Source organism: Chelmon rostratus, chromosome 7 (genome assembly GCF_017976325.1).
Source record: "Chelmon rostratus isolate fCheRos1 chromosome 7, fCheRos1.pri, whole genome shotgun sequence".
Lineage (NCBI taxonomy): Eukaryota > Metazoa > Chordata > Actinopteri > Chaetodontiformes > Chaetodontidae > Chelmon > Chelmon rostratus.
Genome location: NC_055664.1, coordinates 14,585,510 through 14,611,288, shown reverse-complemented (window position 1 = coordinate 14,611,288; position 25,779 = coordinate 14,585,510). Strand labels below are relative to the sequence as shown.

At 42.7% G+C, this 25,779-nt stretch overlaps 1 protein-coding gene across 2 annotated transcripts; it reads right to left on the bottom strand.

The window, feature by feature from the left end:
* Nucleotides 1–89: 89 nt before the first annotated feature.
* On the bottom strand, nucleotides 90–25,424 carry vps53 (VPS53 subunit of GARP complex). Of its 2 annotated transcripts, none has more exons than XM_041940297.1 (22): nucleotides 25,309–25,424; nucleotides 24,718–24,798; nucleotides 23,306–23,355; nucleotides 23,144–23,210; nucleotides 17,906–17,992; nucleotides 17,363–17,478; nucleotides 16,601–16,720; nucleotides 14,385–14,463; nucleotides 14,151–14,294; nucleotides 13,913–14,055; nucleotides 13,210–13,351; nucleotides 12,462–12,560; nucleotides 10,843–10,937; nucleotides 9,530–9,772; nucleotides 7,706–7,853; nucleotides 7,340–7,422; nucleotides 7,159–7,237; nucleotides 6,718–6,866; nucleotides 6,537–6,606; nucleotides 6,175–6,312; nucleotides 1,973–2,077; nucleotides 90–1,302 (listed from the first exon to the last, which is right to left on the bottom strand). In XM_041940297.1, exons 1-22 carry the CDS (start codon nucleotides 25,393–25,395, stop codon nucleotides 1,135–1,137), a joined length of 2,493 nt encoding a protein of 830 aa, XP_041796231.1. In that variant the 5' UTR covers nucleotides 25,396–25,424; the 3' UTR covers nucleotides 90–1,134. The 2 variants fall into 2 exon arrangements, with proteins under 2 accessions (XP_041796231.1, XP_041796232.1); XM_041940298.1 differs by having other exon boundaries at nucleotides 12,462–12,557.
* Nucleotides 25,425–25,779: the final 355 nt, after the last annotated feature.

The following is a 25,779-nucleotide window of genomic DNA, read 5'->3' as shown; positions in this document are numbered from 1 at the left end:
ACAAAATAGGTTGATATTTTTTCCTGGTATTGTGCATAACCTGCAGATTCAAGCAGTTCACACACATTTGATGAAGCACAAGGGAAAAGTCTGTGGCAATGTTTTAATAATGTTCAACAATTGCCTGTGTTAAATACAAGTCAGACAATACAAACAAGTAACATTTTGTACCTGAAGGCAGGAATGTGTATTTTGATCCCCAAAGGACCTGCTAAACTGAGAGGCATCAATGAGCAGGGCACTGACTTCAATAAGTTGTCCTTTCCTTCCAGAAACTGTGATGTACTCTTACCATCGTTGAGGATGTGGGGGGCACTTGGCAAATACGGATAAAGATTAGTTGCCAAACTATATAGAATTTTGCAATTTCACAAACAAACAAAACCTTCTTTTCACGGCAATGCAAAGAAGACAGAGGATTAAATTACCAAAGCACATTTTGGATTGACTGCACGCAGGTGTATTTATGTCACATACCCTGTTTTAATTGCCAAGCCAAACTACAGGGATTTTAAATGCCAAGACAAAGCCGGCCTCATGTCTGACTGAAGATGCAGGAAATCCAAAGATCCTCTTTGTCCCAGACTTGGGGTCTCTCAACCCGGAGTCTGGGATTCGTTTTAATCCACCGTTGACAAAAACAATCCTGGTACCTACGATGCATATCCACTTTAATGGGTGAACTTGAAATTAAAACAGTTTGTTCAAACATCAATTTAAATTAAGATCATGCTGCCTGTAATCATCCAGGATTAGACATGTCCCAGAGAAGCGGCCAGAAATTAGTTAACAGCGCTGCATTCGGGTGTAAACACACTATGTAACAACGTACTAATGTTACAAAGCGCAGACATTAGTGTCATGAAGAGAAAAGGTGGGAGATTACAGTAGTAAATGACATGTGTAACAATAGCAAGTAGCAGTTGAGGAATGTTCTTTATGATCCAGCATCAGCTTGGCTTCGTGTTACTGTCAGTCCGAAAATTCGGTCCACTTTTTGCTCTTTCAGTAATTCTCCACGATAACTGAAGTCTTTGAGATGAAAATAATTTGCAAGAGAGGTGAAGACCATCCCATCCTGCTGCCTTTTCAATTTTCAAAATGCGATTTCAGTGTGTGAGTGTGTATGTCTGTTCACAGTCTCTTCTTGATGAGCTTCTCTAGTTTGCGGATGCGGGAGGACTCCTGCTCAGGGGTGGGGGCACTGAAGGACAGAGAGGGGCCGTCGCCTCCGGAGGGTGGAGTGGGGAGCCTCTGCCTGAAGAGGTCCAGCATGCTGCTCTGTTCACTGCGCTTCAGACCCTACACACACAAACACAGAGGAAACCACAAAGCATTAAAAAAACCTCTGTAAGCAAAATAAGAGGAAAATGTCAAACGAAGAGTGTGTTAAAATGCAAGGTCGCAGTGTTAAAGGAATTGTTCCACATTTTGGGAAATAAGCTCATTTGCTTTTTGCCAAAAGCTAGATGAGAAGCTAAATACCGCCAACAGATCTGTACGTTCAGTATGAAGCTGGAGCTGCCGGTTAGCTTAGCTTAGCATAAACACTGGAAGCAAAGGGAGACAGCTTGTCTGGCTCCATCCAAAGGTATCAAAATCCACGTACTGCCAGCTCTAAAGATCACTAGAGCACCTTATATCTCATTAGTTTAATATGTACAAAAACCAACTTGCAAAAAAAACCTACAACTTGTGTTTTTTGCAAGGTTATATGCACATTAATAAGTGAACTTTAGAGGCGCTGGCAGGTAGATTTTGCAACCTTAGAACACAGACAGGCAAGGTGCCCCCCCCGATAAGCTAAGCTAAACTAACTGGCAGCGAGATCCAAGTCCATATTGAAGATACAGACACTGTGCGAGAGCTGTATCAGTCTTCGCATTTAACTGCCAACAGTAAAGCAAATAAGCACATTTCCCCAAATTTTGAATTATCCCTTTAAATCACTGCTTGAGTCACACCAACTGACCTTCATGTCCAGAATCTTCTGGAAGGTCTCAGGGTTGCCATCAGCCAGGAGCTTGATGTAGTTATCAACAAACACCACTGGTGGTTCATGTGGGGCCATCACCACCTGCGGAAAAAGTAGAGTTTAATGCTGGTTTCACCCCTCCCTCCTTTCCTGTGAACCATCATGGGGCGACCCAAGCGATCTTTAAATGATCCCACATGGGGCAGCTAAGGCCCAAATGAGGGGATGGGGGGGGGGGCAAGGACTAACAAAACTGAGCAGTTCTAGCTGCAAACAAAGTTGAGACTATGCTGCTATATTTAGGAGCCCACTCCTCACTGTTTTTCCCCTTTTACACACCAATTACTCCATGCTTGAGTGGGCAAGAATTAGATTCACCGGTAATTATTTTTGGAGTATAATGAGGCAAAAATAAGCATTACTCAAGAGCAGGCAGAAAAGGCTTAATGGGGCACAAGTCTTCCAGGATTGGACTCTCTTAGTTGTTGTTTTTTTTTCCCAACAATAGAGGCTGGGTGGAAAACGAGGATCGGATAGCTTTTCTTGCAGACGCTAAAGAGCAGGCAGACCAACACATGGCTGACAGACCCCCACCTCCTGCCTCATGCATACGCATGCACACAGGGATCATCTCACAAAATGTTTCTCTTTTCCTCCACTTCAAAAAAGGACCTCTTCTGCCCTTTTAGGCTTTACTCTTCTCTTCTTACTCAAGGTAAATATATATGAGAAGGTGAGCAGCACAGGGAGGGAGAGAGAAGAGCAGGCATGAAAGGCTCAGGATCGTGTGGAATTCTTTGCTTTCTTACTAGCCTGACTGAGTGACTTACTTAGCAACTGTCCTGGAGCCAGGCCAAGGGAAGGCCTGTAGGGACCTTGTAAAAAAGGGAAAGAAAGGGGGGAGAGGGAGTTTAAGAATGAAAACGGGCATAAAAAGGGGAGAGAAACAGAGTCGGGGGGGAAACATTCAGGCTGAACAAGGGTGGAGGGGGGGGGGAGGAGGAGGAGGAGGAGGAGGAGGGGGTGGTCTGCCTTTTAAATTCTCCCCAGAAGAGAACTTCAGAGGTGGGAGAGAGAGAGCTGGAGCTATGCTGGGCTGGGCTGGAGGAGTGTGGAAAACAGCCACGTCTCACAAGCATCGAACTGGCCAGGAGAGGCCGTCTCAGACAGACAGAGCAGAGCTGAGCGCTGGCTCGCCATACAGGCAACACAAATACATTCATCTCTAACACTCAAAGCAGATACTTCAAATCGATTTAAGAGGTGGGAAAAACACAGTGATTACTCTCTTCTGTGAACAGTTTAAAGCTGCGCTAATCAATACTTTTATATTAACAATGAATCAAATGGCTATGCATTATGGGAAAGCTGTCGCTAGTGGCGACGAACCCACAGAGATTTATCACCCGCTTTCCCCTCAGCGTTACCGTTTTAGCATCTTTCAGCTCATTGTTTGGCTTTGCGACACAGGACTTTTATTGTTTTGGTTCGACATTCCCTCCCTCTTCAGCGTGGCAGCTTTTTTTTGGTTTTTCAGCAAACAAGCTCTGCTGCGGCGACTGTTCACTACCTGCCTTGCACCACACAGCAGAGAGACAAAGTTAGCGACTAGCTGGAGAATATTTTGGAGAAGTTGGCAGCTAAAGAGCCAGCCGTTTTCCTCAAGAGTCAACACCACAAACTGCAAATAAATGCTTTTGTTAGTCCATGTTTCCTACATGTGTAAAAAGGTAACTGTTCGCTAACACGTAACGACTTTATAAGGTGATAATATGTCAATGTTGTGATTACAACATGTTTTGCTGCTCCCGAGGGGGCAAAAAGGATTAAGGCTGCTTAAGGTCATACTACTTGACATCTATTTGCAACATCAACAGGATGGTTTTGATTAGTGTGAGATCATTAAATCAACTCCATAACACAAGCTGACACAACCTTCAGTTGTCCCAGTGAATTGCAGTTTCTTGGTGGGGGTAAAGCAGATTTAATTTCAAGCCCTAGCATCCCAGAGTGTAATTTAAGACTATTGTTGGAGCGAGACAGAGGGATTCTTGTGCTGGCCCTCTTTTGATGGGTTTGTCTTTCAGAAGTGTCATTCTCAGTCCAAGGTGGAAGCAATTACCTGTGAGGGACCCTGATGGTACACAAGGATGATGGATAAAATGCTGGCTAGAGCGCAAAAGTCTCTCTTTAATCATATGGGCTTTGTCTTTCCAAGGCCAAAAATGGCCACAGAGGCATTATTACTATTTTTAAATTTAGTTAGGACTGTATTTGTCTATCATTCCAATTATTACTAAGAGTTTTCTTCTGCCGGATGTCTATTACCAGGGTCTTTCTTTTGCTATTTCTTATAGTATCAGATTCCGGGCCTCCAGGATAATTGCTGTATGTTCTGCTGTCACAGTAATGTATGCAAATCACTCAAGGGGCCTTCATGCAGTGTCAGCTACATCTGTAGGAGCCATATAGATCACATTCCAGCTGAAAGGGCTCGCTGGCACTCGATTCCATAAAAAAACAACAAAAAAAACAAAAAACAAAAAAGAGACAGTAGTGGGCTAATGTGAATGCATTCTATAATTCCATAATGTAAAACCCCTTTTAATGTGTGGCAGATGAGTGGAAATTCATGTGTATACATTCAAGGCATTTTTCCAGGGAACAAAGACAGGCCTTACACAGGCCATATGGAACAGTGTGCATCCCAGCAGAAAACAGTCAGAGGAGGCAATCAAATATGAAATGTTGAGAGGGGTCTGTTAGACAGTCAATGTCTGAGACGATACAAGGAAAGTGCACCTGGAGGCCAGAGTCTTAGACAATACAATACCATGAACTGAAAATATTTGCTGTCTGCCATTGATCCACTGTTTTTCACTGCAAAGCTTGATTAGAGCAGGTCACTCCAACTGCTACATCAAGACATTCCAACCATGATAACTTCAGGAAGGAAACAAGGACTTGTGGGAGTCCAAAGGAAATCAAAGGACAGACAGGCGTGTACTGTGTGTGTGTGCATTTCTGTACACTCCAGGGACAGTTAATTAGGGTGGGGTTAATCTATGGCAGTCGCATACCAGTGTCCTCCAGGGTCACATAAGGTAATTCTGAGGCAACCGGCTCAGCCATGTGTTTGCTCTCTCACTGAAAACAAAAATCCAGCATACACCATGTTATAGTGCACGTGTGACTGTGTGTTTTCGTGAGTAGACGCACGGTTGCATGCATTTACTAATTGACTCACTCACACCTTTCCACTGGCTCAAGGTCAACCACATACCGTGTTTACAGAATATGTGCGTGTGTCTTGCGTTGGCCCATCTCTCACTCATTAAACCAGCAGTGCATGAGCTCCATTCCTATTCCCTCCCTACCTCCTGTGAGGTGGCTTATTTTATGGAAACATGCTCATAAAGTGCTATTGTGAGTGGGGTTAAAGACACAATTAAAGGGTTATTCTGCCCAAAAATAAACTGTAAGTAGATAATCTGCTCGAGTGACTCAAGACAAACATTTTAAAACTGACTCGCCAGTCAAACCACAAACGCTCAAAGGAGAAATGTTTGCTCAGTCTATTGTTGCTTCTAACGATGGAACCTCAATCAGTGGAAAAAGCAGTTCGCTGCAGGTTGTGCTAGACTGTTCTTGGTCAAGCAACACCAAAGCTAATGTTTAACAGGATACGGCAGAGTTTCAACATTAAATCTGTGCAACGGCAAACAAGAGATAAAGAAAAGTCATTCAGACCACACTTGTACAAAAGTCTCTATCTGAGGCTCCGAGCCTTTAAAGGTCACAAACTGAAGCTCTGGTTGTAAAAATGACCAGCATTAACTGAGCCACCCAAGTTAAATGTCATAAAATTTCAATTGTCCCATAAAGATTGAGCTGCTCTGATAATGTGTTTAAGTTGAACTCTTTTGTATTTAGAGTTGAACTCAGGTTCCCATTAAAATCCATCAGTAAAAGATGCAGGGGCTCACCCTGAGTTTACATGTGAAAGGTAAATTGTTTAAAATTTATCTCTACTGGTCTTAGGAGCAAGGTTGAGTGTCCTTTCAACATTTATCTGAGGAAAGTTAGGCTCTGCGCTTAGACATATTTGTACCTGAAAGCTGCATGGCCAAAAGAGTCTGAACAGAGCTGCTAGTCTGGTGTTGGGTTTGCATTAATGAGATAACCCCCTCCCTGCTCACCTTAAGGATCATCTCTGCACGGGTCATGCCTTTCACCACTATCTTGGTGTAGCTGGCAGGTGCCTTGCGGAGCACCTGAGAGCCTATGGAGGGTAGATCCAGCAAGACTGTCTTCAGGGAGTGAGTGTCAAGGAGGAGCTGGTGGAGAAGGATACACAAGATGGCAATCCAGGCATATAAAAACAGTTATTCAAGGTTAAACAAGTATACCAGCGCACATAATGAAAGTGCGGTGTGAATTTTCTGATGTAACAATCATGAAATAGCGCACATACACGTATGGATTAAAATGTGCTTAAGATGACATCTCACAATGCAGCTCAAACGAAGCTTTAGGGCAGATTAGCATAAATTAAACTTACTTGTTCAGCTCCCACCATGCTGATTGGTTTACATCTGAACAGGTGGTTGATAAATTTGGGAATGAAAGAACTGAGGAGAAGAAAGAAATGACAAATACATCAACTTTAGGAGCCATTAATCAAATTTATGGATAGAACAATAATGTGTGTGTGTGGGTGTGGGTGTGTGTGTTTATTGTACTTTGTGAACTTGATGCAGAATTGTGTGAAATATTTGCGTGTGGAGGCCAGATTGTCCCTGATGATGGGCACATTTTGCTTAATGTGCATGATGATAGACGTCACATAAGGACTCTGGTCACCCACATGCTCCACACTCTGCCACGGCATCTGAGAGAGGGGGAGACAGGCAGAGGGCGGAGGGAAGCATTAGCATCAGACGCTACACACAAGTAGTGTTAAAATATTATATCATCAGGCTTATGTGGAACTTTTTAAGTTTCTCAATGATGATTGGTGGCAAAGAGACATTCACAAAACCACCAGGAAATGTGTGAAACAACATCTTCTCACAGCATCTTTTAAGGACAAAAATATGTAATGTTATTTAACTTGTGGCAATGGTATTGGTTTCCAATACTGTGAGTGTGTGTCTGTTTGTGTGTGTGTGTGTGTGTGTAACCTTGCTCATAGCGGTGAGAGCAGGGTCACAGGCAGCATCGAGATCTTGAACGAGTAGCTGGATACTGTTTGAGATGACACTGAGAAAACATGAAAGTACATAAAGGACACCATTAAAACACATCATCTTCACATCATACAAAGGACGCCCTTTTTCACAAAGAGAGAAATGGTTTACTTACGTGCTGAATGTATCCATTTCCCCGGTCAAATTAATTCTCTCCACCAGGACTTTATCGACTTTCTCCTTTAGCTTCTCTTCCAACTGGAACAAATGCAAACACAAACATGAAACATGTAAGAAGATACTTACAGTGCATCCTTTCAAATGCGTGATGGTCTATTTCTTTGAATATTGATTTAAGATTGCTGAATGTGTGTTGCAAAAAAAACCCAGCAGGGAAGAAAACTCTCCGGTTGTGTTGTAATCATAACGGCCACTGTCAGTTCCTCTAAACACTGATGAAACACAGGTCAAACATCCTGTAACTGCTCCATTATAGGCATCATGCTCCTGTGCATGTGCGTGTGTGTGTGTGCGTGCATGCCTGCTGTGTGGTAGCCAGGCAGTACTCTGCAGTGCTAAGGATGCTGCAGATCAGGCAGAGCTCGTCCACAGTGAACTTTGCAGCTTCTGAGCCTTCCTTCTCTTTCAGCAGGCTGCTGATGGTAAGGCCACCGCTGTTACTGCTGGATCTGGATGGATGAGAGATAGATGGAACAGATTTAGCCGTTGTATTGTGTTAGCACTTGTGAGAAGACGTCTAACGATTTCTGAGTGAAAGCTGGTTTCACTCTCGTTTGTCTTTACATTTGGATTACCGTATGCCTTTAAGTTACAGGGTGAATTAGAGACGAACGCCATGATGCTGTGTATTGCTTTTCCAAAGACTGGCTGATGTGGGCCCCCTTTGCTACGAAGCTTAAAGAAAAACTCCTTGTGGAACACATCTTTTTAAACCACAGGTAAAGAAGGCCATTTTTAGTAACCGAGACACAACAGACATAACTGCAAGCAGACGCAAATGTCAGGATGCTGCGCCAGTGGCGACCCAGTCGTTAATAAATGTCATAACAGAGACGTGGGTAAAACCACAACATTCTGTAGTTCAAGCTCCTTTCGAGGGCCCCCTTCAAAACCTCACAAAACCAATTCACAGCACACAACGTTGGACGGCCGTGCCTGCGTGTGTCTGTAAGTGTGCACACTTGCAAAGCATTTGAGGGCACCTCTGAACAATTTTTGTAAACGGCTCAGAATATGGTATACATTAGTCAGCGAGTGCGTAGTGTGTAATTAGCATGCATGCATATCTGGGACAGAAACAGAGTTCCTCTGTGTGTGTGTGTGTGTGCGCGCATGCACACCACAGCCCAGCGATGACTTCTAATGTGGCCAATGAGCCAGAGATGTTTTTGCTGGTAGCATATTAGGCTTTGCCACAACATAACCAACTCCAGATCCCTCATAGCGTGCCATCCCAATCCATCAAACACAGCGAGGACTGAAGACATTAAGTTTCATACTGAAACTCCTAAACAGCTCCATCACCATACCAAAAGAATGAACAAATATGAGCGTGACATGCTTGTTTGTGAAAAGTTAATCCCGAAAAAATCTGTGTTTGTGTTACTGCCCAGAACATTGAATGATTATTGTGGATGGAAATGGTTGAAATACTAGTAAGACTAGTGAGTGAACAGTATGGGATTTACTCCAAACACACAGAAGTGGTGTTCATTGTAATAAAGGAATATGTCATCCAGCGCAGCGATGCGGCTAAGGATGTGTTTTCAATAGTTTTTGGAAAGCAGCGTTGAGGTCTATGGCTCAGTGGAACACACACGTGCACACACGCACGCACTCACGCACACACACCACTTGTTTTTAAGATCAATTCATTGTTGGCTTTGGACTTGTCATGGTAATTGTTGAAAATCAGAAAAAATAGATTACTGCCAGAATTATACTTCAATATCATCTTCTGCTAGAATAATATTTAGAGAAGGTCACAGATTAGATAAGTCAAATTTTCTACTTAGACTCTAACTTTTGTATATCAAGGGAGAAGTTGAGGGTTTTTCCTGTCATTTCAAATCAGTCAGTTTGTCTCAGAGCCAGCATCTACTGGCCCTTACGGGGCGTATTAAGCCACTTCCATATTGGCTTCAGCAGCTGCCACAGACAGGACTGTTGAAGCAGATGTAAAAGTGACTTAATATTGAAGCCGTCAGATTTGACAATGCCAGCAAAAAGTACAGTTAGTTTAGTTTTACTGTCGTTTTAATTCTAGTATGGGATGAAGTTTAATCAAAGAAAACTAAAGGTAACTCCAGTTCTATGCCAAGAGTCTGACTTGAGCCAGTCTTACTTAGGCAGGTTTCCAGAGAGGATCTTCCAAGCGTACTCTCTCAGGAATTTCTGGAAGATGGTTGTGAGGGCGATCATTGGCTCTCCAGTGCTCAGTTGGGAGCACTGCACCATGCACTTCTTGTAATAGACAAAGAGGTCAGCACAGCTGGGCAGGACCGCTCCGCCCTCCTCCGTGCCTGCCTTGGGTGGGCCTTGTGCTCGGAAGTCAGCCACAAACCGGTCAATCAGTTCACCCAGGTTCCTGCAGATTGGACAGCCAAACCCACACAGGTTCACGCACGGACACACACAGACACACACGGTTGAATTAAAGGCACATGAAAGGAATTAAAAAACAGTAAAAACACACATACAATTGGTCCCTAACCCCAATAAATAAATAAAAGGATAAAATAACAGGCACATGGACAGAAAGCCAGATGGATAAATAGGTGAAAATAATCCAAGCATATCAAAATCCTCAGTACTACAGTCAACAGGTCCACAGTCGGTTGGTGTGGCCCGATCCTACTGAATCTTGGAAATAAAGCCAAGAACAAAACAAGCAGGCCACTGTTCTCCCCTGCTATGTCCCACTGGAGACAAGCTGATCTGGCCTGTTTAAGGCCTTTGGACTGAACTGAAATGAGGTTGTAGCTGCAGAATAGGTCAATTCTGTTCCCTTGGACAGACAAACAGCATTTAACGCTCTAGAGAGCCAAGAGCCAGGGGCTGCATGCAAGCACAGCAGTCCCAGAACTGTGTTCAGTTTCAGGAGCCTTCACCATGACTGGGACAGGGGAGGGACTGACGGAGGATAAGTAAAGGATGGTGGGAGGTGAAAAATAACGCAAAAACAGGAAAGAGACACTGCAAGGAAAGGGGGAAAAATCATAATAAAGAACAAGAATGAATGAAACAAAACAGGGATAGTGTGCACAACAGGAATGAAACAAAAGTTGCACAGAGAGAACGAGACAAGAGGAGGGGTACCGAGCAGAAAAAAAATAAAGAGGTGGGAATGAAAATAGGCAGATCTGCTGTGGCAGCACTTATTCAACCTCCCTCTCTCTTTTTCTCTCTACGTCTGTGGTCGTGCAGCTAATGGGAAACATTTCTGCCACAGTGGAGACAGAGGCATGTACAGGAACAAGGGCTGGAAAGACAGAAGAGGCAATGAAGTAGAATGGGAGGTGGGGGATCTGATTGATGAGTGGGCAGTGGAAAAAGGACGCATGTGCCAGCTTTACACACAACCTGCTCCTGATTCTGGGTCTGTGTACCACGACCCAGTTTGGCCCTGTCTGGCTTGTGTAAGTGTGTGTTGCTCACTTGTCTTGGGACTCTATGTAGACATATAGATGTGGTTCAAAGCACTTGGAGACAATGCCATGGAAAGGGTTGTCCGGAGCTTTCGGCTTCCTGGGCTAAAACAATGGAGGCAAAAATGAGGAATCAGTGAAATAACAGGTTTTAGTTGTAGCTCCTCTGAGTACCAATCAGTGAGTTTATGTTTTGCTTCCAACTCAGCGAGCAAACGTAAATGTCAAAACACTGAACGCAGAAACAGTTTTTAAAGATATGGCCTTGTGGGAGATTCTACATTTGATACAGTGCCACGTGAAAACGAAGCAATTGACTTTCCAAGCATAAAATACACTCAGCTACCACTTTATTAGCTCTACCTAGCTGTAACTGGTGCAGTCCAATACAACAGCCCTGCAATAAATCCTACGTTCAAGAAGGTAGTAATGTTCAGTTTTTGTTGAAATTGCTTTAAAGAGGTGTGGATTCAACTTTATGGTCATTTTGGAGGCTGCAGTTTGTGATGCTGTTGAACTTGTGTTATACTGAGAGGTATTTCTAACCTCGTTGCAGAGTGGAGCAGTTTTACTTCAGTGTACAAAATGGATTACATCTACATAAAAATTTTTGACCAATTTAAACACAAGGGATTGGTCTTATTCTTGATTAATCAAGCAGCACATTGCTCAGTTCTTTGTTAATCCATTGCTTAGTTAATGCCAGATGCACGCTGGAGGATTTTCAAATCTTAACTGATTTTAGAAATGTGAGAGACGGCAGACATAAAGGCAGATCTGAACGATTTAGAATATTTTATTCCATATTTGTGACTTCAGAGTGGTGATTGCGGGGCCTTGGGATCTCAAAGAAACTCGCATGCTGAAACATGACTTCAGACTTCATTCAGACCCAAATGGCGTTTTAGGTCACTTGAACAGAGATTTCCTAAAACGCCTGCTTAGGTGCATATTTTTCAAAACTTCCATTTCTTTGCATTAATGAAATCATCACCTCAATTCACGCATGCTCTTTGTCGCTTTGTGCAGCGAATATACGACTGAAACAACAACAACAGTGGACTACAGATTAGTTTACATTTGGTTAGCACTGCTTAGTTGTGTGCCACAAATGTGTTAAATAACTACAAATAATTAAATAATTAACTACTGTTGTTTGTGTTTTTAAGTTGCTACCACCTAAAGGAAAATAAGCTCACTACGCATGGTCAGAACGTTCTTCTCTGCTATTTGACGCATCATTGATGGAGACTTTATCGCCACCTACAGGCCAAACATGCTTGTTTGAGCATTTGTAATTTTGCATTCCTGTGTGTATGGACATAATTTGTAACACAAAGCTTGTGTGGACAGATTTTTTTTCGAATGAAACGGGAATACATCTATTTTAAAAACATCCATATATGTATGGTCAAAGCCTGAAGGAAGAACATTTAAATAAGGCTGCTACACTCCTGTTCCACTTCCCAATGCATTGTCATGAGCAAATGAATCATCTTCTCTTTAAAGAGAGCACTTTAGAAACAAAATGGCCTAAAGAAAGCTCCACATCAGAGGAAGCAACTAACATCTAACAGTCCCTTTATGTAGCAGAACAAGTCAGATGGGGGTCAATCCAGGTTAACTCACCTTAGCCAGATCCTCGTCCTTCTCTGTGCCCACGTCCTCGTCTGGCTCATCCTCCAGGAAGGGGTTAGTGGGGTCCAGAGGGCTCTCTGGCCTCTTCTGCTATAAAAACAGATAAAACTTCAGTATTCTTTCTATTGCACAATTATGAGGATCATAAGGGATTTAAATGCTGCTAAGGCATCCGATGCCAACAATGCTCTTGACTCACAGATCTGCTTCTGTAATTATTACAAGCTCTTTCAAATTAAATCCAGGTTTCATCACTTTCTTCCATCTTCATGTAGACCATTTCGTGGGAGGCTTTGATGAAACTGCACCTCCAATTAGAAAATTCCCCTCAACCAAATCCCTGATTGAATTACAGAACTCAACAGGCATGTGTGTAAACTGAACTGAAGACAAAAGGCCTCTGTCTAGCTCACATATTATCAGTTCTGAACAAGCTCAGCCTAGTTGTGCGCCGACATTAATCATAATCTGTCCATTCTGTGTGTATCGCTTCCACCTCCAGACACCAACATGACCTGGATTACGGGGTATCTTCAAGATGAGACACCAAGAGTACCTCTTTGTGTGTGTGTGAGAGTGGAGAACACAACAATTACAAATGAGCAGTTTCATGTAAGCTTGTCCAAACACAAGCAAACAACATCAGAGGGATATTTTCTGTGTTTGGACACTTTCAGCTTGAATAATTCAAAGCAGCTGGAGTCGATTGACGTGCGTGTGCTGTGTGCGCTTTTCTCACTCCGGGTATGTCCGTCAAGGTGCATCCTGTGAAGCGTTTGGCCAGAAGACCTTCGAAGTTTGTGGTCCTCTGAATAGCGAACAGAAGCAGCTTCACCTCAATCTCCTTCGCCCGTGTTCGCATCACTTTGGCGAGCTCCACCCTGGGGAACACGCAAAAAATGGAATATATTACCTCTAACTTCTACACTTTGACATCCCAAAAGGCTTCAAATGATCCTTGTTAGTAAATAACCGTAGTCTACATCTGTTCTCTTAGCAAAAACATGTCTCGTCAGGTTTTTTTCTGATGACACTACTACGATTTTTGCCAGACTTTTGTTTTCTTGTCAGTTGCCGCTGGGAGTAACACACAAACAGAGCGCCACTTTTTCTTCTCTCGTGTAGCTGAGGGGAAAGACCGAGAAGTGGGGACACTAGGTCACTGCTCATGTAGGCCACCTACGTCAACTGCACTGAAAGTGCAGACTCACACCAGGCACGCCAAGCCAGTGTGGTTTACTTCATGATGCAGAAAAGTCCCACAACCAATTTCTCAATTCAGCCTTTTTAATTTAATTACGTTCAACCTCTTTTTCTTTTATTCTTTTCTTCTCTTTTCTTGGGGACGGAGAGGCAGCATAAAATACCCATTAAATAGGCTACAGCCACATTTGAAACGCTCCTCGGTGGGTTTTCATATTATATGTTGTGTGTGTGTTCACCTGGTGATGTTGCAGAACTCTACAGCAATGCGCTCTGTCATGCACCACTCCTCAGGAAACATGCGTCCATACTTCTCCTCATAGTCAAGCAGCTGACGTTTGATCCAGGCATAGCGGCGATCGATTTTATCCAGCCACGCAACCTGAGGAACAGGGCGGGGGGATACTTTTTCATTAAATACCCTATTAACACCTAAGATGTGATCTCGTACATCACGGAATTCAAACTCTCACTCACATCTTGGTTTTCCTGGAATAACACCAGGTACTCTGAGAGGTGCTGCCGGATGAACTTTTTGATGATCTCCTGTTTGATGCGCGGGTCCAGCACATTGGCCACCAGACAGGCATCTCTCAGCACATTACTGGGGCCACCTGGTCTCTGGACAGATTGTGGAAAAAAAAGTTTGACATAAAGTTTCATCAAGAGGGAGCGCAAGACAAGAACATTGCAACTCTACAACATATTTACCTTGGAGCCCTGAGAGGGGAAGGCTTCTTCAAAATCTGCCAGGATCTGAGTCCCTAACTCACTCTGCGCTGCCTTTACTCTAGATAGGACAAAAAACAATCACACTGAATAATGGTTTTCTCAATCTTACAAACATACTGGATTAACAACAATTTCATGTGGAAGCATCCAATATAAAACAGATTTTTGCCTCCTCCGGCTTCAATATTTTGGCTCAATTACCACTGTGGCAAAGAGTCTTTGAAAGTTAAAAGATACCTTCTTTAATTATTGTTCAAGGATTGCAGAGAAAAACACCCTGAAAACAACACTGATGGCTTTAAAATGCCTGAAGTGTCACAGCATCCACAATAAGATTGCTAGTGTGAAATATTTCAAAAACCCCAAAAAGGTCTGTCACAGCCAATTATTTCCCAACATTTGGTAAATGTTTTTCAAAACCAGCACATAAGTATGCAGGTGTCTTTATGTGCAATGCATTTTCTACCAATGTGAACACACTGGTTTCTGGTCGATAAAGCAAACAACAAAGACGTGACAGGAAAGCATTTACATAATGAGGTTTGCTTAAGAAAATCTGAGTCTGTAGAGTCCTCAGAGAGTCTGTGCTCTCCAGAAGGACTCCAGGCTGGGTTAATCCAGGACAGCACCCAAGCCATGACAGTCTTCCAGAATAAACACAAGAGGGTGGAGAGACAGTATCACAGATGGATGCCGACTGAACTAGTAGCCTTATGTCAAGTGTCCGTTCCCATCTAAATGTGCAACTGTCCCCCTCTGTCTGGTGGGTCTGGTCAGTATGAGTCAGCTGTTTTATCAGACTGAGAACAAGCTGTCAGCGGAACCCATCGAGACTCATATCGCGGGATCTCTTGAAATAACGCGACATCATTTAAAAAAAACATCGTTCAGCCCTAGTGCAACACAGGCAAACATTTCATCTCACTGCATTGAGCGACAATGAGGAAAAGGCTCATTTAAATGCACAAATGTGTGGCCTTTTAACTATCTTGCTGTTATGAACTAGACAAAATGACAAAAACTGCACATGTAACAGTGACAAGTAAACGCTTTAGCTCGCTGCTGCAAACATCTCAGAGCTACTTTTCCTCCTGGCTGTAATTTGGCAAATCCCCATCTGATCCTTCATCTATATGCACTGCCTTTGTTTGTCTTAAATACTGCTTGCGTCTGTCTGTTGTCTGCTTCTGCTATCTTATTGTGGTGGCTGATGTATTAGATCTTGATTCTTGCTGTTAACCCTTTTCGTCCAGCTGTCTGCCCTGTCTTCATGCATTCCCCTTCCCTGTGTCTCTCCTATCATCTGTTTCTCCAGCAGAGTCACTTCTTCCACGCAGCTGTTATTTGGTATGAACGCTGTCTGCCACACCTCAGTCAAAACAGAACAGAAGGTCACGCTTTTTTTTGTTTTGTTTCTGGGGATCAGCACTGCTTTGAACCTGAACATAAACTTGGCCAATGTGTCCCAAACCGATTCTGGTATTCTTGGAAAATAATAGCAAAAATGGAAATTTAATCAGCCAGAGCTGTGGGAAACAACAGCGTAACAATGCACTTTGTTCTGTGTGTGTAAACCTTTGTGTGAGAGCTCGTGTGTTTCCACAAAAGGCCACATCCAGATATTGGCACAACTCTGTCCAGACCAAAAAACATGAATGTACAACAACTGATAGGCATGTTGCAAGCATGAAAAACAGTCTCGAGGGCATAATGTAATAAAAACGCATCTTCCACACACGAGTGGAAGCACATGCATGGAGATACAGACACGCCCTCACAGAAGTATGCCTCTTATCTCCCACAATGGGAGAAATTCTGGCATAATAGGGCCCTATTGAGTGGGTTTCCTTCCCGTGTGTTCCTGCATGTGTGGGACTGTGCATGTATGTGCGTGAATGACTGCATAAACAGGATGTAATACGCAAAACACCTCCAGCCAAATACTGTAACCACCCCTTTCAACAGTTCGGCTGAAGAGCTGTGGAATATTTCAGCTGAAGGCAGAGACAGAGCTCTGAACTGGCTACTGGAAATCACCAAACAGTGAGCTGGAGCGAAGCACTAAACTCAAGGGAAAGAAAGAAATTAGCTTATGTAAGCAGACATCAGAGTGAGTGTGTGAGTGTGTGAGTGTGTGTGTGTGTGTGTGTGTGCGTGTGTGTGTGTGTGTGAGATAGTGTGCACATATTAGTTACCTCTCAGAAAGCTGTCTGATCTGGGGTATGCCCATGTACTTGTGGAAATGTTCAAGCACATTGACCACCCCCTGCAGCAGGTTGGCCACCTCGCCGTACTGCCTCTTTCTTGTCATTGCTCTGGAACACAAATGCAAAAAACTTCTGTTATTATTTTAAAAACAAAAAACAAAAAAAATCTATCTTTATATTATCCACAATTACAGTTGTCAAGCGTTTACGCCACACGCCTCTGTAAACATGTTTATCCATATCACTGGAGCGTCAATCTAGCTGTACATCGCTCGCAAGTGTAATTTCAGCCATACTGCAGGTTAAAACCACCCACTCGCCTTAAAAAATAGGATACAGATTACAGACAGATATGGATGCTATAGATTAAAATGAGTAAGGCCCTTGTGGGGACTGCACTGTATGCTTTTTTCATATATATCTGTAACAGGGAGACATTCTCTAAATCAGGTGTTGCATCATTATGCATTAGCAGCTTTTACCCCGCCCCCTAGTTTTTTTTTATTTTGTCAACATTACTGAAAAAAGATCGGACTGCAGTCATTCGGCCGGTGGTTTGTGGGCTATTTAAGGTTTGATACCAGACCTGCCTTGTTCTGGCAGCAACTAATCCTTTATCCTAAAATTAAGCGCACATGTCACAACGACAGTCTCTCGGAACAATTCCAAATGCTTTGTTTTGGTCAAATAAGCTTTAGGTTAAACTGTCTAGGTCTTTTGATCTGATCTGTTAAATGTGATTGTACCCACTCTAAAGAGTCAACACCCCCTGCCAACATATGCAGGTGGTTGAGGGTGGTGATGGATGTGGTGAGGTGGCGCTTGGCATGGTCCAGCTGCTTTATGTCCCTCGTTATCTCCTTGACCTGTGCAGGGAGAGGAACAAGACAGACAGGTTGGTCGGGTGGGAAAGGAAAAAGAAAAGGTGAATGAATGTATAAGAGAGGCTCACTGGTGATGGGAAAAAGAGAAATGGGTCAAGATGAAGGACACACCCGCTTTGAGAAATAATTGTTCCTACGTGCCTTCTGAGGGAGGGTCTGCTGGTCCCCCTCAATCCTTTCTCTACTCACCCAGCCTACTGGCCTTCCTCTGACTCTCACAGACACACACACACTTGCAACAGACAGACACATGGAAGCTGCATTACCTCGACTTTAAATAACTCTCCCCACTGTCCTCTATTGTAACAGAAGGAGGATACAGGCTGTATCTCCACTGTGCTGGGGCCGTATCCCTGTTAAGCTTCGACAAGCCACCTTTGTGTGTGTGCGTGCATGTGTGTGTACGTACCATTTGTTCAGACTTCTCTGCCTTGTCCTTGATGTCTTTGATTTTGCCAAAGAGCTGCTGGATGGCTATCTGGGCCTCTTCCAAAGCCTGCACAAAGCAAACAGGGCAATATGAAACATACACAGCTGTATGCTGCACAATAACCACTGACAATGTGTGCATGTCTGTATTCTTGGGAGTGAGCAACACTACAATCAACGGGCTGAAGGGGTTTGGAAATTTGGGACCAAGGAATTCTGAGGCCAAAGTCCAGCATGTCAGAATCACACCTGAAGCAGAAACAGGAGCAGGAAGTGGAGGACACATGGAAAACCAACAGACCAAAACCTTGAGAGGAGCACAGGGGTGAGAAACCTCTCACCAAGTTAATTTCCACATACTGAGAGTAGAAGAAAGCTGAAGAAAGCTATCATACAGCACGACTGAGTGGAAGTTTTCTACCTGTTGGTCTGGTCAGCACAGACGTGAGAAGATCTTTCATTTTCTCATCTCTAACAAATGAACCTTCTTACAACCTAAAATGTTCTGTACTGCGCACGAAGTGTGAATGAGGCAGCCTAACAAATGCGCATCTAAGTGCCGCCTGGTGTCTGTTAGAAATATTAAAAATGAAACAAAAGGGACAGTCTGGATTTTCTTTTATCCACAAGTTCATGGGAGGAGAACATGGAAACTTTAAGCCGCTGATTTATTTCTCATTCTGTTTCTAATCACCCCATACATAAAACATCAACTTCCTTTTAGAGTTCCTTAGAAAAAGCTATTCTAAGTTTGTAACAATACTTTGTTGTGAGAAGAACAGCGGTGCAGAATAACTGTGTGTCAGTTGTCACATTTCCAGGGATTTTTTTTTAAACCACTCTCACCACTGGCTTTGATCCATGTGAAAAATTATCCTGCTCATATCTGTTCCCAGTTCTGGACAGGGGGCAAGGCGGGTGGGTCAATTCCAAAAACACTAATTGGCTGTCTAATTGATGAGCTATCTAGCTGACATACAGAGGTCTTAGGTTGACACATGAGCCATAAGGCTAATCTCTGTATAAAGGCTGTCACTATAAAGAGATTATTAGCAGTTTAAACAGCCTATAAAGCCAGACCGGATTAGATAACACTACACAGTTACAATTGTAAGATAGTTAACGTGCTATTCTAATATTTCCCCATCATCTGACATTGCAGCTGTTCTTTGATGTTCCCAAACAGAGATTGTGCTCCGACATCTGATGCCAAGGTAATTGGCTCCTCTTGGCCCGATGCTGTGGCGGCACTGCCACACAACTTTGACTCTCCTCACACACACACACACACACACACACACACACACACACACACACACACACACACACAAGGAATGCTAACAGCCGGCACCAGCTGTGCAAGGAATTTACCACTTTTACAAGCACCTCTAAGAGACAGCGAGTGAGCAAACACGCGAAAACTGCACACATGCACGCACACACACATAAATAAATACAGCTTCCATTGACAGCAGGGGATTCATTTTCCTTCTTGAATGCAGTCAAAGTGACAGTGTCGAAGAGACGCAGTCAAAGTCAAGATGCCACCATATGACCACACCATAAAACCACAATGAAGCCATGCTGATCTTTAGCTCTCAGAGGGCAGTTTTAACCTGAATGTCCTTTAACTACGCTAAAATTTCACCTACTCTGTGTAGTATGATTTTGTGTCTAGACAGTCTGCTTTGGAGGAAAAGACAGAGAAGGACTCTTCTTCAATCAAGATAAGCGATTGCCGACTCTCGCCTGCATGCATCCTTACTTCTTTTTATGCTTCAAAACACTCCTTTGGTTGTTAGGTGATTGGATAAATGAAGCGGTAAAAAAATGAAGGCAGGTTAAGTGATTGCTCTTTGATCCACGGGTGAGGAGGAAAGGAGTACCACTGAATCTTTAAAGAGGTTCCCTGGAGGAGTTCTTGAGCAAACAAAGTGCATGTAAAAGAGGCCAGAGCCTCCGAGGCTGCAATTGTCGCTCATGGAGACTCAGCTGAGTCGATCTGGCTCGCTTCCTGGCGCTCATTTCCTGTATTTAGCCTTGAGGAAAGCAGAGAGAGAGAGACCACTGCCCAGAAGGCGCCTCCGTGCCCGAGATGTTATCTGCTCTCACACAAACACGCACATGCAGGTTAGTGTATCCCTAACATGCAATAAGCAGCACATGCTCCATGGCACACATAGTCAATACTTTTCAGCACTTTTCAAAGCTTGAACAGGCTTGAGATGCACTTCACTCTTCCCTCCGACATATTAAATGGCACTTGCGAGTTCAGGGCCAAATACGATAAATCAGATCAACCCAACGGGGTTATTTTGACGGTTGGAACGCTGCGTGAGTGCAACGCTTCATGTAAACGTTTTTAGGGAGACAATTTGGAGAGAAGAGTGTTTCACTTAACAGAGAAAAGTGTAGCTCAGGAAGCACTTTGTACAGAATCACTCCTCGAGTTAAAAAAAACTGTTTTGTCATAGCTATGCCTGAAGAAAATAACAAAGCACCACTTTCGAATGCATTCTGTTCTAAACAGCAATACGCTGCTATGTTGCTAGTACGCTTCTCCTTGATTGTTTAATTTCTCCTTCATATTCAGTCCTGGAAAACAATATAACACTTTCGGTGTCAGTGTTTGCAGATAATGTAACGATCAAATTTAGTAGGCTATACTGAACAAGTCACTAATCATAAATGAGCCACAGACTGATAGAATTCACAGAGAATGTGACCCAGATTTCCTTTTAAAGAAACACAAATGCAAAAAACAGAAAGTTACAGGCACTGCAGAAGTATAAATTAGGAGACAGAAGCAAGAAAGTGACGGTTAAGAGAGTGTCAGGCAGAGTTCTGAGAAGATGAAAGCATGGAAACTAAAACAAGCCGCGAACAGCCTTTTCTGAGTTAACGTTAAATATTTACATTAATGTCGATTCTATAGGAAGACCACCCGACACTGTGTTTTCTAATGCTGCTCCCTCAATGCCACAGTGGACACATAAAGAGTGCACACACATACACTCAGAAAGAAAAAACGCAAATGCCAGGCTGCCAACCATGCAAGCAGCAAGTACAGCCTCACTATTAGGGTGTGTGAGAGTGTGTGTGTGTGTGTGTGTGTGTGTGTGTGTGTGTGTGTGTGTGTGTGTGTCTTTATACCCTGTGCACAGCAGCTCTCTATGGCAAAAAAAAAAAAAAAAGTTACTCAGCCATCAGCTAACAGGAACATGAATGGCAGGCAGTAACTAAGAACAAATGTTTGCTCTCATTAATGAGATTCTCCAACTCAGACTTCCACAAATAGATTCCAACCAAAGTGCTTTCAGATCCTTCATTTCCATGAAAAAAAAAGAAGAAAGGAACAAACGCAAAACAACCCATCATTAGCGCTATGATATTGAGTTCAGCCGACTGTGGAGCAGGTGTGCATGCGGTATCTGAATCGCCATAACAGGCAGGCGAGAACACCGTGTGTGGTAGGAAACTCTGGGCTGGCAGACTGGTCAGGAGATTCCCACAATCTGCCCTCAGTCTTCAGCACTTTAGCAAATAGCATCTGTTATATTTTGATCACACGGAATCATGCAGGTTAGAAGGATTAGTCTGGATTGGCCTGAAATGAGCCACACATGAGCACTGTTATACTGTCTGGTTAATGACAGAGTTCATGTCATTATAATTGAGGCTGTCTCTCCGCCACTGGACACCCTGTATTACAGTCAATCATACTGACACCAATTTAGCTTGCAAGGCTGTGCGTGCATGCATCTGTGTTAATGTGATACAAAAGTAATCTCAGTATTTCCTGGGCATGTATTCAGCGGAACCGCCCATGCTAACTAAATGCTAAATATGGGCTCACGGCAAATTAAGCTAAATTTCATAAAAGTACAGCATATACACCAAGTACTGATCTTATGTATTGCCCAGTAACACAGCCATCAACACATTAATATCAGTTCACCAGGATCTGACCAGACAGTCACATTTCCATATTCTCAGTCCTGCAGCATATTATTGTCTGACTCCCTACAGAAAAAAATAACACAAGGGAAATCACTCCGCAGACCTCCTCCTCCACGCTCTCCTCCTATCTTGCGCTCTCCATCCTTCACCATAAATTTAACCATCTTGGGTTTAAACCCAGGGATTGCATTTAGCTCAGTGAGTGAGTTCAGTCAACAGCAGAACTGACTAAAATGCTGATCTTGTTGATTTTATTCTATTGCTGTCTTTATGTCTCAATCACCGTCTTGAAATGAACACCTCTCCATCTTTCCGTCTGCAGAAAGGATTTTCCCTCTGGAAATGTTGGAATGGCGCTGTGGGGGTTGGAAAAACAAACTGAAATTATTGTGTGTGACTGTGTAATGTTATTGGTCTGGAGGGGATTTAGAGCGTTTCCGCTACCAAACGGTAGCTAACAGTGAAAGACAAGGCCACCAGGCCAGACACCCTGACGACAACACACACCTAATCATGTCAACTGGTCAGAACATACATGGCTCGCCCATCAGGTGTCACGTTCCCTTTAAGCCGCAACTCCTTGACAGAGAAAGGAGCTGGATTAAATCAGCAGGGGCTGTTCTTTCCCATCATGCTCCCACAAGAAAAGGCAAAGACTCAAAAGCCTGGGTTTAAAAGAAATTTAAGTATTTACATACGGGAATCTCTTTCCCAGACGTGTTTTCCGTAAAGAGGGGCAGTTTGAGCAGTGGGAATGGTTCTGAGTCATCTTGTCCTTTTCCATGGAAGCAATGTGGAGAGAGGAAAGAGCAGGCGAGCGGGAAGAACATGTTTTTTTTGGGTTGGGAGCAACCTATGGCAACATTGTAATTTCAGAAGAAGGATGCTGTTTTAAACAAAACAAGTGATCAACAGGCCTGGTGCTGTGTGTGTACAATATGCAGCTGTGATTGTTAATCTTCCCCTTCAATGCATGCAAGGTCCACATGCTGCGTTCCTACAACTGATCTTCTGTCTTAGACCGACACACATCTATCAGGCTTTTGCAATAACAAATGCTCTAATGCTCTACTACTATCAACAAAACATTATTCAATGGCTTCTTCAAAACTTGAATCTGATATCTAATGAAAATTATAAATGAGATAAAAGCAAAGTGATTTTTTCTAGCCATATTGCCAGAAAGATGATGAAAAAAATAACAAATTTAGGTCTAACCCCTGCAGTCTCTTCCTCTATGGCCTGTAGTTCAACTCACCTGTCTGCCATCCTGGCCCACGTTGGTCTGGCCTCGCACCACTGTCCTAATATTGTCATCCAGGCGCCTATCAAATGTGACAAAAAAAAAAAAGGTACACATTTAGGGTAAAATTCGAACAAAAACAAGAAATGTATCATTAAGTCATTGACATGAACTCACCTAATCTTCAGACGAATCTTGTTTACCACATCATCAATGTTAGCCAAAGACTGTGGGCAAATACGAAGACAGGAAATTAGGAAAACATGAAGCAACCTTTCGTCATACATCCAAAAATCCTAATATTTGACTTGAAGTTGTTGCTTGCAGCTGTCTGGGAGGCCAACAAGCCACAAAGTGTGTGTACATGGTAGAATGGATGGATTATCCACACACACACACATACTATTTTCTATGAGTAATAACCTTTATTTTATCATTCTGGGACCTTAACCTGCAGTTTCATGTGTTGTGCTGTTAATCTCATATAAAACAAAACAGACCTATATACTTTGCAGCATTTAATGCATTTGTGCAAATAACAATCTGTATGTCAAATACAGGGCAGGTGCACTTCACCTGTTGAATAAATACCCAAAACCCAGTCAGGTAAAAAGGCATGCATACTACTGGGAGTAGTTCTGCAGGACATAAGCACAAACTACAGAGTTACAGTGACCCCTCATGGAGATGGAGTATACATAGACCTGTATGTCAATGAACTATACTGTATATACAATTCCTAAGATAAAGTGAAATAGACTTATTTAGGATTCACAATACACACAAATGGTCACATACATGTAAGCACACATATACATATGCAATGACAGACATCTACACCTATATATCAGTGCATACACTGTCATGTGCAGTACATACACATACAGACATATGTATACGAACTTATATAGAGTCTATTTTTCTGTTCAGTAGCTTTTATTCTGTATCTGTTTTGTCCATGTGTTTGTTTAGCTGTAAAACAGTTGTTTAAAAGCCTAATCAAAGTTAGTAATTATAGTAATGTGCTATAAACAGCACATTACATCTGTTCATTAATTTAATCATCAATTTTCCTTTGGTTATAATGGTTACTTGCATTGTTCCTGTTAAATAAAACAACGTACATGATCATCCATGCACAAATAAATTCCAATCTAAGTAAATTCTTTGTTTAGTGAAATACATAAAGTTTTTCCAAATTTAAATTCAAATTATCAAGATGCAATTTTTCACACAAGACACTTTGACATGTCAGAGTCATAACAACACAAGCGTATTAAACACAATATCATTAATGATGGCTTCATTTCTGGTATTGCTCATGGGGTCCTGGCAATGCTCATGCTGGCTGACTGGACTGTCATGACTTACTGGGACACCTGAATCAGGACAATAAGCAACACCTATGCTTTTCCTACTATGACAAGTCAAAATGTCTGAAAATGGCCTCTTATTTTCATGAAAACAGCTTTCAAACATACCAAAGACAAAACCTGTCAACCCACTGGTACCACACTAAAGTAGACATCAGTATGCATGTCACCAGGGTAAGTCTGACTGCAGATCATTCCGTGTCACTTCACTGTTACCTGCTCGGTTGGAAATAGTGTGTTGATGTACTCCACAGCATTGAAGTCCGCTCTGTCCAGCGGGTCTTGGCTGGGGAAAACCTTGAAAACACAACAGAGAAACGACGTTCAATCAGACAGCCACGGCCGCTAACAGCCACTAATATTTGATGGTGTAGGGATCATTTCAGTATGCAAACAGGTGATGCCTTGTAACTCTACTCAGTGGTTTAAGAAATAAATTTAGTCAATCATTACTAACAAACAGCACAATGATGTAGGATGAATGGAAGGACTCATGCATAAGCAGGTGGCGTCCTAACATTTTTCGACGACAATCACCAGAGGGTAAAAGGCAGAGACAACTTCGTATCGCATTATGTCCTACTAACGTTACCATAAGACTGAAACTATTTGACAAACCTTTCTGTAAATTAAATGCTTTATGTGTAAGTTAACTACATTACATCTAGCGGTCGTAATACAGCAGTGTCATATCTAGTAAGCCCCCTGTTATTAGCCTGCTAACAGCTGGCTGTGTGTTAGCAAGACGAGCAACAATGTTAAAAAAAAACAAAAAAAACTGCAATAGTAACAAGGTCGACCCGCTACCTGTTCAATGGCTAGTTGCACCTCAGGGGTTAGATGCAGAATAGCCTCCAAATCCTCAGCAAACTCAAATTCTTCCTCCTCCATCATTGTCAAAACAAATCCAAAGACCTCTCCGGCATAACACTTCCTGGTAAGGAGGCCTCTGGGATACCAGATGACGTTAGAGAAATGGTGCGTTCAGCGCCCTCGGAAACCAGACCACAACTATGTATTATAATTTACACATACACGGCTCGCTTCCTCTTTCTACCGCACCCATTACCTGACACATTGGGTACAAATTTTATCTGTAATAAGATAATTTGTCCCTGAAAAGAACGCATGAGTGGCAAGCGCGACAAATATTTGGGCTAATATCTAGGCTAATGCTAAAAATTACTGGTTGCCAAAATGTGACAATTGATGAGAGTCAATAAGTGATGCGTATTATAATTAATTATAAGGATGTAGCATATTGTTATGCAAATCTTT

Coding starts and splice junctions, on each gene's coding strand:
- vps53 (XM_041940297.1), bottom strand. CDS start 25,395: ATGATGGAGGAGGAAGAATTTGAGTTTGCTGAGGATTTGGAGGCTATT. Junction 16,721..17,362: donor GGGGGTGTTGACTCTTTAGA/GTGGGTACAATC, acceptor TTTGTGTTCCAG/AGCAATGACAAGAAAGAGGC. Junction 9,773..10,842: donor TACATAGAGTCCCAAGACAA/GTGAGCAACACA, acceptor TCCAATCTGCAG/GAACCTGGGTGAACTGATTG.